The sequence below is a fragment of the Rhododendron vialii genome, chromosome 8a (assembly GCF_030253575.1).
Source record: "Rhododendron vialii isolate Sample 1 chromosome 8a, ASM3025357v1".
Classification (NCBI taxonomy): Eukaryota; Viridiplantae; Streptophyta; class Magnoliopsida; order Ericales; family Ericaceae; genus Rhododendron; species Rhododendron vialii.
In genome coordinates this window covers 15034112-15053562 of record NC_080564.1, presented here as the reverse complement: position 1 = coordinate 15053562, position 19451 = coordinate 15034112, and the positions used below count along the sequence as shown (strand labels likewise).

At 38.8% G+C, this 19451-nt stretch overlaps 2 protein-coding genes across 2 annotated transcripts; one reads left to right on the top strand and one right to left on the bottom strand.

The window, feature by feature from the left end:
• Nucleotides 1–165: 165 nt before the first annotated feature.
• On the bottom strand, nucleotides 166–802 carry LOC131298588 (uncharacterized protein At4g04775-like). The gene is made up of 2 exons (XM_058324069.1): nucleotides 659–802; nucleotides 166–567 (listed from the first exon to the last, which is right to left on the bottom strand). Exons 1-2 carry the CDS (start codon nucleotides 800–802, stop codon nucleotides 166–168), a joined length of 546 nt encoding a protein of 181 aa, XP_058180052.1.
• A 3176-nt stretch (nucleotides 803–3978) lies between these two features.
• On the top strand, nucleotides 3979–8059 carry LOC131298587 (uncharacterized). Its single transcript, XM_058324068.1, has 9 exons — nucleotides 3979–4274; nucleotides 4543–6456; nucleotides 6519–6525; nucleotides 6689–6802; nucleotides 6978–7090; nucleotides 7552–7611; nucleotides 7701–7767; nucleotides 7861–7941; nucleotides 7988–8059. The coding sequence occupies exons 1-9, from the start codon at nucleotides 3979–3981 to the stop codon at nucleotides 8057–8059; spliced, it is 2724 nt and encodes a 907-aa protein (XP_058180051.1).
• The last annotated feature ends 11392 nt before the right edge of the window (nucleotides 8060–19451 follow it).

Genomic DNA, 19451 nt, shown 5'->3' with positions numbered 1-19451 from the left:
ACTTGTGTTGCTGTATTTCGTACTGCATTGGCTTGGCACTAGTCTGGTATTTATATCTTTTGGTATTATTGTACATGTATGGAATGGAAACATTGGCATTGCATCAATTCATCAATTTCATTCATTCATATTGTTCAATCATGTATGAAAAACCATGCATTTCATTCATATTTTAGGAAGATACAAAGTTTTTTTCTTAGGGGTGTGCTTCACAGTTGACACAAGTACACCAATCACAAGCACAATGACTACCACCAAGACTATAATGTTCCAAAAACATGTTCCAATCTGTCTAGTCTTCCTTGTTCCAATTTGTGCATGTAGAGCTTCATTAGTAGCTGCTAGGTTAACATTTATCTCAGTCAAGTCTACTATTTTCACGAACAAGGCTTCATTTTCTTCTTCGACCATTTGTCTTCTTGTTTCCAACCCCTCATTGATCATTTTCAACTCTTCAACTTGTCTCTCAAGTTCTTCCTTTTTGGCTTGCATTATCTTGGCATATTCCAATCCTCTAGGACAGGTTTCTGGATCGACCCACTCAAAGAAATTGCATCCATTTCGTTTCTAAAAATAAACATGACACATTTCAAATTTTGTACAATCAAATAAAAAAGGCCAATAAAAAATGGGAAGAGAGTTTCTAGGATAAATTTACCTTGTAGTTGATACACCCAAGGAACCTTCTTCCTGGATTTTTCACAGTCAATGACGGTCTCATGACTGCCTTCCGTCCACATTTGCATTTTTCATCTCCATTGTACGGTGAATAGTTGATGTTGGTGTAACTAGAGCTACTCATGTTGTATGAAATGAGGTGAGGACTGTCAGTGGGTTTGGTTTTGGTTTTCAAAATAAGGCAGACAGATTTGGTCCGAAATTTTTTGGGTTTGAGGTTTCAAATTTTCTGGTTGTGGGTTTTAGTCCAAAAACTGGGCAATGGATGGTGTTCTTGGTCAAGGTTTGGGTTTGGATGGTGCTTGGTTATGGAGAGAGAAGAAGAAGAAGAAATCTGGGTTTGGGGTTTCAAACTGGGTGTTCTTGCTGTTTAAGGTGTTCTTGGTTATGGAGAGAGAGAAGAGAAGAAAAAGAAGTGGGAAATGTTCTGGATTTCATTTTCCACCAGATTTCATGGTGTGTGGTGGTGGGGAGGGGGTAGTGGTGAGAGAGAGAGAGAAAGAGAACAAACCTAGTATTATCCACCAAATTTCATGGTGGTGGTGGGAGAGGGGGTAGTGGTGAGAGAGAGAGAGAGAGAGAGAGAGAGAGAGAGAGAGAGAGAGAACAAACCTGGTAGGTTAGGAAAAAAGAGGAAAGATGTATATATACCCCAAAAAGTTCATTTCCCGCCATGGGGAAGGGGTTTTTAGGAATAGAAATCATTTCCCATCCAATTCAACATTTTTCCATCCAAAATGTTAGCAAAAGTTAATGGAAATGAGGGGAGGGGGTGATGTTGCTTGATTTTGATAGTTAAGGGGGTCATGTTGTCGGGTTTTGTACATGAGGGGGTCAAGTTGCAAAAAAGTGATAGTTCAAGGGGTGTTTTTGCAATTAAGCCAAAGATTTATCCCTACACTTTCTAAATAAAATTCATGCACCATGAACCCTAAAACTAGTACTCCACTTATGCGACCCATCCTCCTCCAAGGGAAGAGATAAAATGGAAAAGACAAAATATTTTGTTTTTTTTTTAGAAAACAGGATTATTGAATAAGTCATTACGTCATGTTAGAAAAAGAAGTATGGGTGCACAAAATAGTTGCCGTACAAAACGTGATCACAACGACACGTGTATATATGGACTGTGTTTATGATTGTTTTTTTTTTTTTGGAAAAGTGTGTTTATGATTGTGACTTCTTTAATCTTCCAAGAAAAAAATGTATACGGGTAAATGACCGGTCAGTGGCGTGGACCGGAATTATTTCCCAAACCATGGGCTCCAGTTTCAATAGTACCCCTGCCATGGCAAAAGGGAAAGTATTCACCAATACATGGTGTGGGAACTTAAAATGTCTATTTTACCCTCTTTTATATACATTTTAAAACCCTAACTCCCTCATTCCCCCCCCTCCCCCCTCTTCAATTCCTCTCGTCTCCCCCCCCCCCTCCCTCTCTCTCTCTCTCTCTCTCTCTCTGTAGTAGGAGCATGATTCCCACTTGATTTGTAAGAAAGCACGAACTGGTATGTTCCTCTCTCTCTCTCTCGCACACACACACACACACATAGTTTTGTTCTGCCTTTCCGCAGGTATTCCCTCTCTCTGCGCTCTCCTCTCTCTTTGGCGTTCTGTTCTCTCTCCTCACTATCTATACCGTTCTATCTCCCTCTCACTGTAATGTTCGGCCAGTTGAGATGATTTTTTGGTTGTTTTACAGATTTCGACCAATATTGTTGTGTTTGTGTGAACCCTGAATGAAGGTTTGACAGATACTACATTGGTGATTTTACTGTGTAGTCATTTGTATAAGTCCATATTTAGGTCACTTTGTTTGATTTGATTTGGTTTTTTCGTACTCCGTATTTAGTTCATATAGTTGTTTGTCAAGTGGGTTTGTATTGATACAGTTATCGTGTAACCATGTGTGTTTTGGTTTTGATCTGGACAGAGGTTATGGTTTCCATGGTTGGTTTAGAATTTTGAACTGTATGATTTGGTGTGATTAGGTGGTCCATATGTACAGTTGACCTATAACCATGAGTTCATATGGTTTTTTGGTTGTTTTCCATGGTCGGGTAGGTTTATGGTTTCCATGTCCCGTATGAGAATTGTTCAACATTGTGAGTTTTGTCATGCTTTGACTAGATAAAGCCATGTTGAGTATTAATTGGTAGAATCTTTTCAATGCTCTTTGTTAATTATAGTATGTAATTGTGTTGTAGAGAGGTGAAAATCAGTCTATTGGGATCTGGTTTATGAGTATGGTCATTGATTTGGTTAAAAGGTAAAGCTATTCACTCCTTTGCCCTATGCATATATCTGCAACCAATTTCAAGGGAAAACCTTGCCAGGAATGAAGGAGCAGATGCTAGGGCATAGATTGTATCGTTAATAACCTACTAAGTTATGCAGTTTATTGATAAGCACCTAAGATTGTAGATAAATTTGGTGCTTAAGTCCCTTAATGAGTAGTGTTCTTAGTTATAACTTGTCGTTTTTACTCAATTATACTCGTAAGGTAGGTTCTTAAGTGTTTCAGGTAAAACGTCTCGAGAAGGCGTATTATGACCACGAGGCTAACCCCCTGGTGGAAACTTTGCCAGTATGATCCAAGAGCGAATGCGCTTCGGGTTTTCAAACCTTGTATCTAAGGCAAAGATCTTCTTTCGGTTTAAGCATTTATCTTTATCCTCCTATTTTGTGCACACATGCAAATCGATATTGATAATGAAAGTGTGGTGGTATGTCTGCTTTTTTAAATGTTTACTACAATAGTTGTCTACTAGATTACTTCTCCATATGAGGACCAACATAGCTTTATTAGACCATACTTAATGTGTTGTTCATGAACATTAAATTTGTGGGTGGTGTGGTGTGTAATAGGATTAGTATTAAAATGTAAAATTTGCATTAAACCGCCTCTCACCCGTAATTGTCCCTTTTACTTATCCTTTTAATCCCAAATGATTTATAGATGGTGTGTAACATATGGTATTCAAGAGTTTAGTGGCTTAATCTAGAAAGATTAAATGATGTGGTTTTTGCATAGCATTGTAGTTGCTCCATACAAATATTTGATTTGACTTCCTACTGCTGTCCTGTGTGATTTACAAATTACCTCATCCAAACAAGTGTTGTGGGTGTAGTGTAAAGGGTTATTACATGTTTTATTGGACTCATCGGACAATTGAACGTCCCTTATATCATGTAATTGGGTATGAATTGCGTAATGCTTATATATGTAGTTGATGTTGTGCAGCCATGTCGACGACTCCTCGGAAGTTGATGTGTTTTTGTTATTCGGGTGGTGAGCGCATGGCAAATGCGGATGGTAGCTTGGGGAAGTATATGGGTGGTGTATCCGAAGCCACAATCATTGAAGAAGGCATACCGTTTGAGGAGTTAGTCGTGAAAGTTTGCTCGCGCATGGATATGAGCTCCGATGGGAAGTCATTATTTTATAGTACAAGCAAGGACAAGTCGAAGCATTTGCATATGAGGGATGCAGATGGTGTTTCTATGATGTTCTGTTTGAATGAGGATGAGGTTGACATATTTGTGGAAGAAGAGACCCTTGTGAACACACCAAGACAATGTAACATAAGTAGTAGGTATAACTGTTGTAATTTTTTTGAAATATAACACACACACATATACATATATGAGGATTCTGCATGTTTGTGTTTACGTGGAAAGTGATATTGTTTTGAAGAGGTTACACATGGGTAACATATGGTTTTCAAGAAGAGGTTACTGTTTTCCACTTTTTCATTAATTGACTTGGTTTTTGCATAACATGTATGGCAATTGCTCTCCTTAATGATTTACTTGATAAGTTCCCTAGTCAAGTGTTCTACTAAGACGTTTTTTTTTTTGTAGGGAGTCGAACCTGTTGAATAGCAATCCATCCACTGCCGAAGGAGAACCTTCTTCGACTACCAAAGATAGTTTGACTATTTGCCATGAAATGGGTTTGGTGCCGCACTCGCAACGGCGAGGTGAAGACATTCTAAGTGGTGATGGTCAGTTGTTTGACAACCATAGGCTATTCAAGAAAGCTGTTATTCTTTTTGCAGCATTGAACAAGTTCACTTTCAAGTATTTGGACAATAGTCGTCATTATTATAGGTTAGCTTGCGTGGTTGATGGTTGTCCATGGAAGTTAACAGCTAGGGCACAAGGTAAGTCTGAACTCATTAGAGTCATTAATATGAAGAATGAACATTGCCACACTGCACAGGACAACACTAATTTCAAGCCAAGGATTCGGGCAAAAGAGATGGGTATGATATTCATGGACAACATAGCAGGGCAGCCCAATTTCCTCCCAAGGAGCATATGCAAGGACTTCGAGCTTGCGTTCCATACTCCCCTAACTTACTCTCAAGGATGGAGGACTATGGAACGTGCCCGTGAGTTGATAAGTGGGCCGGTATCCATGACGTATCACTTAGTGCCGTGGATGTGTCAACGTCTTATAGAATCAATTCCCAACACGAAGGCAGTTTGGAGTTCTTCTGAGGATGGTAAGTTCAAGCAACTTTTTGTCGCTTATGGTTGCAGCATTACGGGGTTCTTGGGGGGATGTCGCCCGATGTTGTTTATTGATGCATGTTTTTTGATTGGTCCATATCGCGGTAGTTGTTTGTCTGCAGTTGCCTATGATGCGAATGATCAATTGTACCCTCTTGCATATGCTATTGTATCATCAGAGAACTACGAGGATTGGTTATGGTTCATGCATAACTTGAAGGAAATTGTTGCCGAAAAGGAAGTTGTGGTTGTGACAGACCGTAATCCTGGGTTGTTGAGGGCAGTTAAGGAATTGTTTGGTGAGGAATGCAATGCATGGTGTGTTCGCCACGTGAAGGAAAATTTTAGCAAGTTTGCCACCGGAAAAGGAATGAAGGGGAACCCCAAGAAGACGGCATTGCATCTTTTCACAAAAATTGCCTATGCATGTGATGAGCGGCTATATGGGATGTACTTGACGAAATTGTTTGGGCTATCACCTGAGTTGTCGAAGTGGGTTGAAGAAAATGGTCCACAACATTGGTCGAATGCGCGATTTTCGTATCGGAGGTGGGACAAATTGTACACCAACATTGCCGAAAGCTTCAACAATTGGATATTGAAATTGAGAGACTTGGACATCATCCAATTCATGAAGGGGCACGTCACCATCACCACTGACATGTTATATAGGCATAAGATGGATGTGGGTAAATGGCATCCCTTGCCGGTTGGTCGTAATATAGACAAAATGATTAAAGAATCTCAGGAAAAATCTCGAGGTCTCACTTGTCGACCCACTTCTCCCATAGAGTTCATCGTCTTTGCATCCAACTGGAAATCTCATGCGGTCAAGCTCCATCCCTTTTACTGCAGTTGTGTGCGTTGGCAGATGAAAGGCATCCCTTGCAAGCATGCGGTTCGTGCAATACAAGGTTCGTCGTACAATATATATAACCTTGTGGATCCTTTCTATAAGGTCGAGGCACAACTTCTTATTTACACGATCGTAATGTCTCCCATACCTTTTCATGACATGCCTTCTTCGACTGCCATCGTCCCACAAGTTCCTGAGATTCAGTACGGTTGTGAAGACCTTGACATAGTCACCTCTTCTTCCATAGCCATGCAAGCGCTTCGACCTCCTGCTACAAAGCGACCTGCTGGAAGGCCGAAGAAAAAGAGGATTGAGTCACAATTCCAAGAAAAACAAACTGTTTTTTGTGGGCTTTGCCATGAGCCTGAACACAATCGAAGCACATGCAAGTCTCCATTGCCTGGGTGAGCATTGAGAATGTAATCCAACCTTTAGGTACTTTCGTTGAACCTTTTCGATTTTTTAGGTATGCGGTACTTTGGATTTTAATGTAACGTAACTGTTGTTGCCTCTGACGTTGGATTTTGTTGAATATAATGGATTGGGACCTTGTCATATTATAATGGTTGTGCCTCACCTACCTAAGATTGTTGTATTTTAGTCATATAACCTGCTCAACATGTATGTAATTCGAAGCACTGTCAAAAAGTAGCACCAGCACAAGAATCAGCACTTGTGAGAGTCGAAAATCAGCACTTGAAGTTCTTTGCAGTAGTGGATTGTATAGTTCAATTCCATTTCGTTTTGATTGTAAGTTGATGTGTGGCTGCTGTTGATCAGAGTAGTGTTTGCCTGCCATGGTTGCTAATGCTGTTTGGTATGTACTTGTTGTTGCTTCTTCTGCTGCTTGCTGCTGGAATACCATTCTCTGAGATAGTAAGAGCAAGTACATATTACTTAATAATTACATTTGGTTTTCACACAGACTACCCTTCTGAATCACGAAGAGCACTTATGTTTGTATATAACTGTGGAGTATGAAATATTCCCTTTTGAAAGGGGCCCAGCTAAGAAGGCCAGTGAATCTTCGGATTTACAGTACCTACCTACCAATAAATCTTAACATTTTGGCGGGCCCTTTAATTCATGGTGTCTCCGTCACGTAGAGGAAAACTTGAACAAGTTTCTTGAACAAGTTTGGTAGCTCAAAGGGGTTGAAAGATGAAAGACAGAAGATGGCTCTAAAGATGGTTAATGATCTTGGGTCGCAAGAACCGAAGACTCATTCAAGTATCATTTGGGCAAGTTGTATGGGATTTGTCTTGATCTTTCAAAATGGGTGGAAGATAACAATCCAAAGCACTTTCTTCTCGCTTTACTTGGACGGAAAGTTTTGTGCAATGGTCCCCTCCTCTAGGAACTTACTTGGGTACAGTTCATAAAGTTTTGTGATGACGTTGACGATCAGTGTAAGTGTTTGTGGTACATCTAAGTTTATATCTGTAATTGTTCTTGCCTATTTATTCTTTTATTGATATTATTACTTATTCGGGTTGCAGGATAGATTGGTGGTTGCACATGGATGAATTTGGAGAGTATTGTCATGATATTTGCATTTGGTTGGTGTTTTTCTCTTGTCAACTCCAAAAGCTAGGAGGGCAAAGAGTTTTTTTGGCTATGTCTATTGTATGGTGTTGAATTTCACTAGTCTGACCAGAGCTGGTACTGCCTGTTTTATGCCTGTCATGGCTGTTATTGCTGCTGTTACTGCTCCTGTTTTTTTAATGTCAACAAATAGCTGCTGATCTTGGAAGCAATGATGCTCGGTTCCTTTTGTAAATTATCTGAATGCTATGGAAATGGTGTAGCCATTTGTATTACACACTGAAAATGGAGGCAAAATTTGTAACTTTGTTGATGAACTTGGTGGACACTTAGATACGTACCATGTATTAGTTTTTGACTGGCAAATTTTCTGAGAAAACCATGTATTAGTTTTACGTACCATGTATTGATGAACTTGGTGAACTTGGTGACATTTTATTGATGAACTTGGTGGACAGTTAGATATGTATTAGTTTTATTGGCAAAATTTCTGGCAAAACTTATTAGCTACGTACCATGTATTACCAGGATATATTTCGAAATTTTTGATATTAAAAGTTGTAACTTGGTTAGCCATTTGGGGATTTTGGTAATTCCGTAATATTGGGAACGGATTGTTGAAATATGTCCTGCTATCAGAAGAGTAGCCCCCATCTATGCCTCCATTCAATTACAATCAGAAGAGTAGCCCCCTTCACTCTCTAATGAAGGGCAAGCATGTTGGTTAATTGCAGCCTCATCCCCTTCACAAGTTTCATTTTTTTCAAGGTTTAAAAGTCCCAGTCTTGCCTCATCAAAGTTGTACCTGAATTTTGGGTCAACAATATTTTCATTGAACCAAACTTGTTGGAACATTTGCCTTCTCAAAAACAAAGCCCTTTTCCAAAATGACAGCCTTGCCATTAGAAACTGTGGGCAGATTTAGGGATGGCCTACAACATAAAATTACAACAACCAACTTTTTTCCCTCTGTGTGGAAATGCTCTAGTTTACCAAAAAAAAAAAAAAACAGTCAACATAACCATACCACTAACAGCAATAACACTTGCTCAAGTTCTAAATTTGTACACATCAAAAGGTAGAAATTTTGTTCAACGTAATCATTACATAAACCAACTAAAAGAAAATATACATGATGCCCAACAAAAGTAAAATTTCTATTACAACTCTAAGTAAGAGCATTGCAATGTACACGCACTGTTTGGACAGCTTGTAAGGAGTTTTGTCATCCATGTTTGCTTCCACAGGTACGAGCAAAGGTGGATAATCAGTCGGGAGTCCAGGAAGTTGAGGAGACAGCAATTGCACATTGGAATGAGCTTCAACATACGTAGTCCAAGCATTATTTGCCTCTTCCAATGAGGGATACTTTTTAAACGTAGCCCCAGGGAAGCGAGTTACTTGTTCGCTACAAGCTATCCAACTTTCATAGATACCGGGGACTTTGCCAACAAAAACAACATAATATGCCATTCCTAGAAGAAATTCAACTTCATAAGCAAATATATAGGGACTTCAAAACTGGGCAACAGTAAATGACAGCGCAGGCTTTGGTTAAATTTGGGCATGACTTCAAAATTGGGCAGAACACAAACGGATCTAAGATGGTTAAAGTTTTTTTTCACTTACCATCATGAGAAGTTATGGCTAACTCTCCCATGCTCATGTATGTGGTCAGATCCGTTCTTGTCCTTATCTCGTCACACAAATTTTCATTGTAGACAATATTGAAATTTCACACATGTGACACCACAAGCTACAATAGTTCAATTATGAAACAACAAAACAATCAAATAATCTGAGTGTACTTTGGTCCAATGCTTCTTTGTTAGGTCATATTGTCCCTAGTGTACATTCACAATCTTGTTTTCGTAGGACCATTATGACCAATTTTTTGTCATGTTTCGTCAAAGGTACAGTCTTAAAGGTATCTCTTTCTAGCAGGGACACATAGGACTTCAAATGGCCAACACTTCTACTTAGCTGTGTCAAGTTGTTTTGTACCTGTTATTTGTGAAACTATTTTGCTTAAATTATAGAACAGCTCTCTTCCAATTCTAATGCTAGAGAAACCAAAGGTAACACATCTTGCTAGAGAAAGCAAAGGTAACACATCTTGCATCTTGCTAGAGGCATGTACATATTAAAATGAAGAGGCATTTAGAACTCTTTTTTATTTTCAGTTACATTTTCAGGGTAAAAAATTACAGAGATTTCGAGGGAGGGAGATAATATCCAAAAAGAGATAACAAGCCTCAACAAATATGGGTATTTTACAACTCTGTTATTATTTTTTTTGAGTTACATTTTCTGGAAAAAAAAAAACAAAAAGATCAGCACTGATAGCTTTTAAAATACCCATTGTAAAAAAAAAAAAAAAAAACCCTTCAGTCTCGAGAGAGAGAGAGGAGAAGAGAAGTTACCCTCCAGTCGGTCCTTTTCTTCTTCGATCGATCTGTTTGTGTTAACTGAAAAAACCCAAACCGGACAAAACCCTAAACAGATTTCGACCAACCAACCAAACGAACGAACGAACGAGAGAGAGAGAGAGAGAGAGAGAGAGAGAGAGAGAGAGAGAGATACCTTCGTCGGTCGTTCGTCGATCGTCTCCCAAATCGCCCTCAATATCTCTTTCTCTCTCTCTCTCTCTCTCTCTCTCTCTCTCTCTGCGTTTGAAGCAGAATGAAAGCTGGGAAAAGAAAGGATCCGGCTTTTCAGCCCGGATGACCCCCGGAACAAATTTTACCCGACCCATCCTCCTTTTAACCCGCGAGTTCCTCCTTTCAAATCTCAGCTGTTGGATTAGATCCAACGGCTGCAGAACGAAGTGCGCATTTTCGTTGGCTGTCGACGTCCTCATTTGACATAATTTGAAACAATGACGGAACTATAACGGAAAATGTTACCAATCACCTCAAATGTTGATCTTGTATTTGTACAAGTTCTGAACATCTTGCCGGCTGGGCTAGTAATTATGAGCTCGTCTGCATCATGTAGTCAACATGGATTAAATTTATATTTTGCTTGGTTATTTTGGCAAGCAAAGAGACATAATCAATTCCACAACATATTTCACCATTTTGTTGTCTTTTACTACAAACAATGAAAGTACTTAATTTCATTGGTCTTCCATTTCACTCTCTAAGGAACGAAAACGAAAATTTAGTGCGTACGTATAAACCAATCTTGTATGGGATTTATTGGTAGGGTACATTTATGACAACATTCTATGGAATTCTTAGCTGGGCCCATTTTACAAGGGCAGGTGGAATAGTGGATGGCTCACACTTAATATTCCATAGTCCACATTTATATAAACACATAAGTGCTTTGTGTGATAATAAATTGTACTCTTTGTTAAATAAAAGTATACTCCATGAGTAATCTTTACTTGCTCTTACTGCCTCGGAGAATGGTAGTTGTAGGTACTGAACTCCATAGTACATTTACTACTTTTACTGTGAAACTACGGGTAAATTTCACTGACCTCCGCTGAGGTTTCTCAAACAACCACTAACCTCCAAACACCTCAATGGCGGGAGCCTTGAGGATTGGGTGTTCGTTTTCTTTTTTTCCTTACAGTTTTTCTAGTTAATTCCCTTATTTGATATATTGTTAATTTTTTTTCTCACCTAAAATAAATCATGTTATATCCAGAACCGATTTTTGGTACAGGCTAAACAATATAATTGAGCCCTTGTAGATGATGACCTGCATCGTTTACTTGAAAGCAGAACAATGAGAGTTCTCACAACAAACGAAGAAGTTGTGGAACGATCGATAGACGCATATGGTGGATTATTGGTAGGGTCCGTCCATTCATGGCAAGATCACTTGGTTTGAAAGTCCTCGTACCCTGTTTCGTCGATGGTCGGGTTACGGACTTACTTTTCTGAACACGTGTACGTGGCCCTTTGTTCAATGGCGGAGTCAATGGGACTTGTTGTTCTTTTTCAACCCCTTCATCTCCTTCTCCTTCTCCTTCTCCATCTCTTTCTCCTTCATCATCATCATGTTCTTCTCCTCCTCCTCTTCCTTGTCCTCCTCCTCCTCGTCCTCCTCCTCGTCCTCCTCTTCGTCTTCTTCTTCTGCACCTTGTTTTTCACCTTCGTTTTCCACCACAGTTTCTTCTTGTAGCTCCACATGTTGCGCATGTTGTACAACATCCACCATGACATGCTCCGGAGAGTACAATGGCATTTCCCGGGCAAATAAAAGGCCACTCATGCGGCTGCCATCCATGTCCTCCACGTCTACCCCATGCCTAACCTTCTTCGGATTGACAGTGGAGGTTGAAGGGAAATCCTCCTCGTCCATATGTACATCATCCATCTCAACATTATCTTCATTTCGATTCTTTCTCTTGGTGGTGGAGGGCTTCCTCTTTGACGGACTTCATGTGCAAGTTTTGGGAACATCACCCATCAATGCGCTTTCCAGAGCATCAAGATGTTGCATTTGGTTGAGGAAATTTTTCTTCAAATCATGAAACGCAGCAATTGTGCATTGCACATAAGGTTAAGGAGTAATGTTATAAATATAAATGACATAGGAGGTACAATTGTATATCGGCGACAAAATTAAGTTTCCTCACCGGATACCGATATGAAGCCTTAGGAAATTGCTCAGAAATTGGATCAACCAACTCCAACGTCTTGTCCTTTGCAATACGTTCTTTTATTAACTTTGTCGTCCATGACTGAATAAGGGGTTCACCTTCTCTCCCAACCTTCATACCCATTGGCTGTTTGTCAAAATATATAAGCTGCAACAAATAAATATTATGAGTCATAATAGATTACAGACGAATTTTATAGCAAACAATTGACGAAAGTTTAACATGTTGATGTACTTACCATTAGAAGTAACACACAACCAGCAACGCCAACAGAATCCTTCTTACCACCACCAACCTTACCAATTCTCTTTTTGTACTTCGCAATTTCATTCACCAACCAATCAAGCACAAATTCTGCCCATGCATATGTAGGAGTTTGCAATAAATTGTGCACTGCCGGGTAAAATTTTATGGTGGCCACATCCTTCGTGGTTGGACACAAGAAACAAGAAAGCACAAACAGGACGTACGACGTCTGGAACTTCACATCAGCTTTCTTTTTATTGGATACTTGTTGCATCATCGCAAATGTCACTCCTCTCTTCAACGGTTTATCGTTTTTCCCAAACATCTTCGTAATGTGTTCAAAGTGGGGGTCTTGAGAGTCCGTCGGAACTGGTATCGTTCCACAAGATAGCCCTAGCGCCCTTCGAACATCATCAGGCGTGATTGTATAAACCCTCACCCTCCCAAACTCCAAGCTCTTGGTGACAGGGTTGACATGCTTAACTAACCGACTTATAAAATCACGGTTCAACATTCTACACTTCAATTGAAGCATTGAACCAAAGCCCACTCTTTGAACAGCATCTTGTTGGGCTTTGGTCAATGCCTCATTTACTTTGACCAACTTCAACGGCGAGCACCGACTGCGAAATACCGGCTACACATATAAAGGGTTTACGATTTAATACAACCCATCATTGTTACACACATGATAGTTAACCTAACGATTAACTATACCAAAAACAACAACAATAACTAAAACCATACCGAAGCATTTTTCTTTTTTTCCTTCGGAATTTGCTTTTTAATGCGGGCTTTTCTTTCATTGGTCTTGTCCACGAATGACGCTCTTTCCGCATCAGACATCTGATTCCATATTTCCGCAGCTAGTTTGGTATGCTGGATAGTGGAGACAAAATTTTTTGTTAATAAAAACATGCACTACATTTTACCAAATAACCATACAAACTACAACCGCATTAACTCTAACCTGTGCAATTATAAACCTTGGACTCTTATTAGCAGCTTTGGCTTTTTTAAGATAACCTTCACTGTAGTTGGAAATTTTAGAAAAGGCATTACACCACAATCAAATACAAATGGAAGTAAACACATTAACAAAGTAACTATATTTGTCATACAATACGTACAGGAAAAGCAAATAAGGATTGGTGTGGGTACGTCCCTCTGCTGCCTTTGACCCTTCTACTCCTGCCTTAGACCCTTTTTCAACTCGCAGTCGCTTTTTTCCAGTTGTCATCCTTCATACAGCGCAAAAATAACAAAACTTTAATCATTCAAACTATTATGAGCAAACAGGATTAAGTACTCAAGCTGCTACTTCCTTATGAGTTCCTAGGTTGTTGCGAAGGAGCTACCTACCTATCACAACAAAAGAAACAGTCATGTGAGCTCCATATCATATCTCCTTCTATTGAGCCTTTGCTTGCCAAAACAAAAATCTTGCCTTTAGGTGCCAAAATGTCAACTCATTCACAAACTGTTTCAGCATCCATGTATAGACAAGTAAGGAACTCAACTGATCCATCATCACTCATCACCATGTGGGTTAAACAAGACAAGCGAAAATTGAATATTGACTAGCAAAAGTTTATTATCATGTGCAACAATATCATTGTTTCTCTTTTAAAGAATAAATTGAGCTTTTAGCTTGCTGAATACATAATAAATCTTAGAAGTACCCGAACCCACTGAATATTGCAAAACAGTGTAAACCACAGAGAGAAACTAGGATTTTAGGACAAGATAAGCGTACTTTGGATCACCATTGTTTGCGTAAACAGTTTGTTTCTGTGCTCTCCTCAGTTTTATGGGAGAAGAGTAGCCGAACACACCGAATATTGCAAAACAGTGTGTCGATAATGATATTAATGGTTCACCATCCTCATGATATATATATAGAGAGAGGGACATTTATCCATTCTACCTAACTCAATTTTCACCACAACATTTGACAGGCAAAATGGTCTGAGAAATTTTCCAGTCTATTCATGAACAAGCAGAACTTTGTCCCAAAATCTTACATGCAAACTTAAAAGAAACCTATATCACAACAGTGTAGACCTAACCCTTTGTCACATTTTGTGCTCTTCTCTGTGCATACTTCTCTGAATTAATCGCAGCATTCTTTGCTTGTTTTGTAAATTCAATGTGCATAGCAGACTTGGATTTGCTTGAATCATGGATTTTCAGAGGGCTTTACCAAGACAAAGGACAATTATGAGCAAAACAAAGTAATGGTCTTTACTTCATCTTTTCCTTCACAGCTACTATTAAAAGTTTTCCTTGCATTTTACCACAAATTTCAGAAAATAGCTTCATTCATGGCGTGGTTGCAAAATTGGGAGGAAAAAGATAGCCGGTTTCATAAACAAAATTTGGAGATGCTCCAAGACCAATTCCACCCCTAACCTGTTTTTTTATACTTATAACCAAACTATGAGTGAAAACCTCCTAAATTTCAAATCAAGGGAAACACACACCATGACATGATCAGACCAGTACAAAGAACATTGGCTTTCTATGCCTCCTTTTTGGACAAGAAAACTCATTTATGGACCTTATTTTCATTTGTAGAACGACCACAATAACATATAACACACAACACACCAGAAGTAAACCATTAATTACTAGGAACTACAATAACATATAACACACAAGACAAGGATTTACACCCATTTTTTTAAATGGAAGAAAAGGATTGAAACTTAAATGAACTCAATAACTAGGAGCTAAATATGTTTGACAAGGCCAAACAAAAGCTATGGAGCATCTAAACGTGAACATATATGCACCATCAGGTTAGGGACCTTCAGAGTAATGCATTCATTTCATCCTGTGGGTAACAAGTAGAGTCCAAGGTTACGTATCATCCCCTTGGTGCCAGAGAGGTGACCTACCCACGCTGACGCCGGTTTCAGGCATACCCAAACGCTGACGCTGGTATCGAGCGAGCGGCAGTGTGCACCGACTAGCGACAGAAAACGAATATGCAATTGACAATGAAAGTTACTCATGGCCAAGACTAACGACTACTAACATTGCAACTACTAACAAATTATTGGAGAACAAAACCCTAACATTGCAACCAAAACCCATAAATCGCAAACCCTAACCGGAAAAAATAACTTACATGTGAAACGGATTCAACGTGATTGAAATGGATTAGGACGGAATCAATGGCCAGAGGAAGTATGCGCACGTCTTCGATTCTTCTGGAGCACAGAGGAGAACAATGGAGACCAAACTAGAGAGAGAGATGTCTGTGTTTGAGAGGAGAGAATGAGAATGGAAGAGGGTTTTAGGCCTTCTATTACAAACGGGGGAAACGGTGTCATTTAATATTGAGGGCAAAATTGTCCACACTGATCATGCTCACTATGTATTGGTCATTACAAGAGAACCTACCATGCCTTTGTCATTTGGAAATGGCACACCATCAAAGTGGGGAATAATTCCGGTCCACACCACTGTCCGGTCATTTCCCCAATGTATAACCTGTTACAGATTCTCTTCTTAAAAAATAAATATTTATTTTCGCTTTACGAGACAAATCATTCTCTTATAATACATTACCTTTAATATAAAAAATACGTACTTATTCCCAAATAAGTACTTATTTTGAGAATCCGAAATGAGATTTCATTGGACCATTTTTAGATTTGTTTCCAGACATGGTTGAATCTCTAGTCTTGAAAAGATAAGATATAATTGAAAGTTACTTCCGAGTAACAACCTATAATTTGAGGTTAATTTTCCATTACAGCTCCATAATTCGAAATTTGACTTCTAAACAAGATTAGGAACTCAACTTCTAAATTCAATGATCAATTCGGAAGTCCACTTCTGATAAACGTAACTGAACTTAGAAGTTGACCAATTTGCCTTAAGAGTTACTCCCTTCCATTTGTTTGTCACTTTTTTCTATTTGAGATCTTTTATAAAATTGTCTATATGTTTCAATTTATAATATTTTTTATATGCAATATGGATCTTACTTAATAGATCTCAATTAGTTCTGTGTAATACGATGTTTTCATAAAACATTAAAAATTGTGAGATATAGATAATTTTTTGGACACATATGCCGAAATTAGATAAACAAATTGGGATAGAGAAAGTACAAAATTACTATTTTACCCTTATGAGTATTAAAACCAACATTTAAATCACAAGATATGTTTCTAGCTAAAAGCTAAGGGCGCTGCTATTCGCAGCCCTCTATTTTCTCCCATAGCCCGTTAAAAATTTCCAATTATACTCGACAGTTAGTTACCGAAATTGAGATATATTTTCAGCATCCAATTATCGAAATATAATATTTTTTTCAACAGCTATTTACCGAAAATGTATGTTCGGCAGTTGTTTACCGAAAGTTGAACATATTTTCGACATGTAGTTACCGAAATATAATCTTGTTTTCAACAGCAATTTACCGAAATGTTATTTATGATTTTCAACAACCATTTACCGAAATGTAGTGGGCTATGGGAGAAAATAAAGGGCTGCGAATAGCAGCGCCCAAAGCTAAACCCTAAATAAGTACATCACTTTTTGTTCAAAAGGTGTGTAAAGACTATTTCATCCTTAAGAGGTATAAATTACAGATCAACCCCTATAGTTTAATAAATTATTGATTTTTAACCTCTATAAGTTACAAAAATACAAATCAACCCCTATAGATTGATAATAGATCAACCCTTATAGTTTAATAAATTATAAATCAACCCCATAGTTTTAATAAATAACAAATTTATCCTAAAAGTTTAATAATTACTGTTTAACCTCAAAAGTTCTACAATTGAGACTTAATCCAAAGAATGATAGTACCAAATACCTTTAGTTGTTAACTACTCAATTAACATCGTGATCTGTTTTACTTGTCATTTCCTAATGATGAGTTTAAAGGCAACTTATGAGGATCTTGTTTTGTTAAGGGCAGCTTGCAAGGACCCTGTATTGTTAAGGGCAACCTAGGGGTTCTTGTATTATTAAAGGCGGCATGTGGACACCGTATTGTAGATAATGGAGCCCTGTATGTGGCACTACATGATTAACTTTGGTGAATTGGTTTGGGGATAAGGATGGACATGTACTATTGGTGCATGGTTATGCTCTATAGGTGTTTCTTAGGGAATAAGGTGTTCTTCGGGAGTTTGTTAAGTTCCTTTGTGATGTATCTAGGAATTCAACTTAGTAGATAACTTGGGTTGTCATCCAGACCTCGGAGTTGGGACAAACAATGGAAAGTTGAATCACGTGGGGGCGATAATTCGGTGGTTAAGGGAGAAAAGTTTTTAGAGATTCTTATAGGTTAATGGCTAGATAAAGAAATCAAACTGCAAATGGCGTTGTAATCATTTGGGCACTTTATATGGAGTATGGTTGTTTACATGTTATGTAAATTAAGGGTTGGAAGGGTAGGAGATTATCTATAGTGCATTTTTTTTCCCCTCACAGTACTACGTTGTCATTGGCATTCAAATGCCAAGTGTTTAAGACGGAGTAGAAGAGCCGTATCAGCCCGAAGACAACACTATCCCTCGAGAGAAAGTCTGTAAAGTAAGTAGTAGGTCGGTTATGAAATAAATGCTCTGTAAACTAAGTCTCAGAGTAGTTAGAGTAGTAAAAGTCTTGTAAAGCAAAGTAGTAGTTATTACCCTGTATCAAAGTCAGGACCTTCTTCAATTATGGGATCTTCAACATTTTCCTCTGGGTTCTCAGGGTTCATCATAAAAGCATGAGGAATTGGCATAGAGTTGGTAGATTCAGTATCTGAATCAAACTCAATGGTTGGTTCAGGAGATGGGGTTTCTGGTATAATGGCTAAGGTATGTAGGAGAGTGGAGATTGGATTTTTAGCAGGGCCAGATGGTAGTTGAACCATTAACTGAGGTGACTTGGAGTTTGGGTCAGATGGTTTGGAGGGAGTGGAGGTAGTTGGAGTAAATGTCGATGTAGATGGTGGAGACGGAATTGGTGGAGTCGGAATTGTTGGAGGCTGGACAGGTTTTATCTGGGGCTTTAGGAAAGGAAGTTTTGGTGGAGATGGTCTTTTTGGTGGAGGAAGAAAAGCTGATGAGCTCCCAAAGATATTGGACTCACCAAATCCTGAAGTAGGATTTATAGGTAAGGGTTGAGACATTTGAGGATACCCAAACAAACTTTGTTGAGAAGAAGATGTGAACATATCAAACGGGCTTTTTTGTTGAAAATTCTGCTGAGCTTGGAGAGAATGAAGCTGGTTCTTGAGATGCTTCATTTCAGCATCCTTGTGGTAAAAGGCTGCTGAAAATGCTTGGTTGGCATAGGCTATTTGGAGAAGTTCCTGGTGAACATTCTGAATTTTCTGCTGCAAATCTCTGATAAGAAGTTCCAAGGTATATAACTTCTTATGAACTACATTCTCCAAATTTTGCTGGGAGTTAGCAATTCTCTGAAGAATTTTGTCCTGAGCCAGAGAATTTGCTGACTGCCAATTTATTGCTGCTTCTGCTGCTGAAACGGCTTTGGTACTACCATCAGGGAGAATGGTAGTAGAGTCTGGAATTTTATGCCGATGAGTCGTCCTTTCTTGGGAATTATGAAATTCCAAAGGAGGAAAATCTGCTTCAGTCCAGGAAGGGGATGAGGTGAACATAAAACATCCACTCGGTTGAGCAGAAGAACCATCATTAGAGGGAGGTTGAGGTGGAGATTTACACGGAGTGGGAGGTGATGAAGGACATATGGAACATGGACATGGATCTTCAAAGTCCTCATCATCTTCTAGGAGACTGTCTTCTAGACAATTATCACAGTCACAGGTATCAAAATAACAATGACATGTTTCTGGATTTTTAAAATAGAAGACTGGAAGGCCACTGGGTTCAAAATATTTAATTGGAGGGCCAGGTCTAGAACCATCCACAAACATGTTAATTCTCGAGGGAAAAATAACAGGATGGGTTGAAGATGAGGCAGAGGTTTCTTTTGGAAATGTAATTTCCA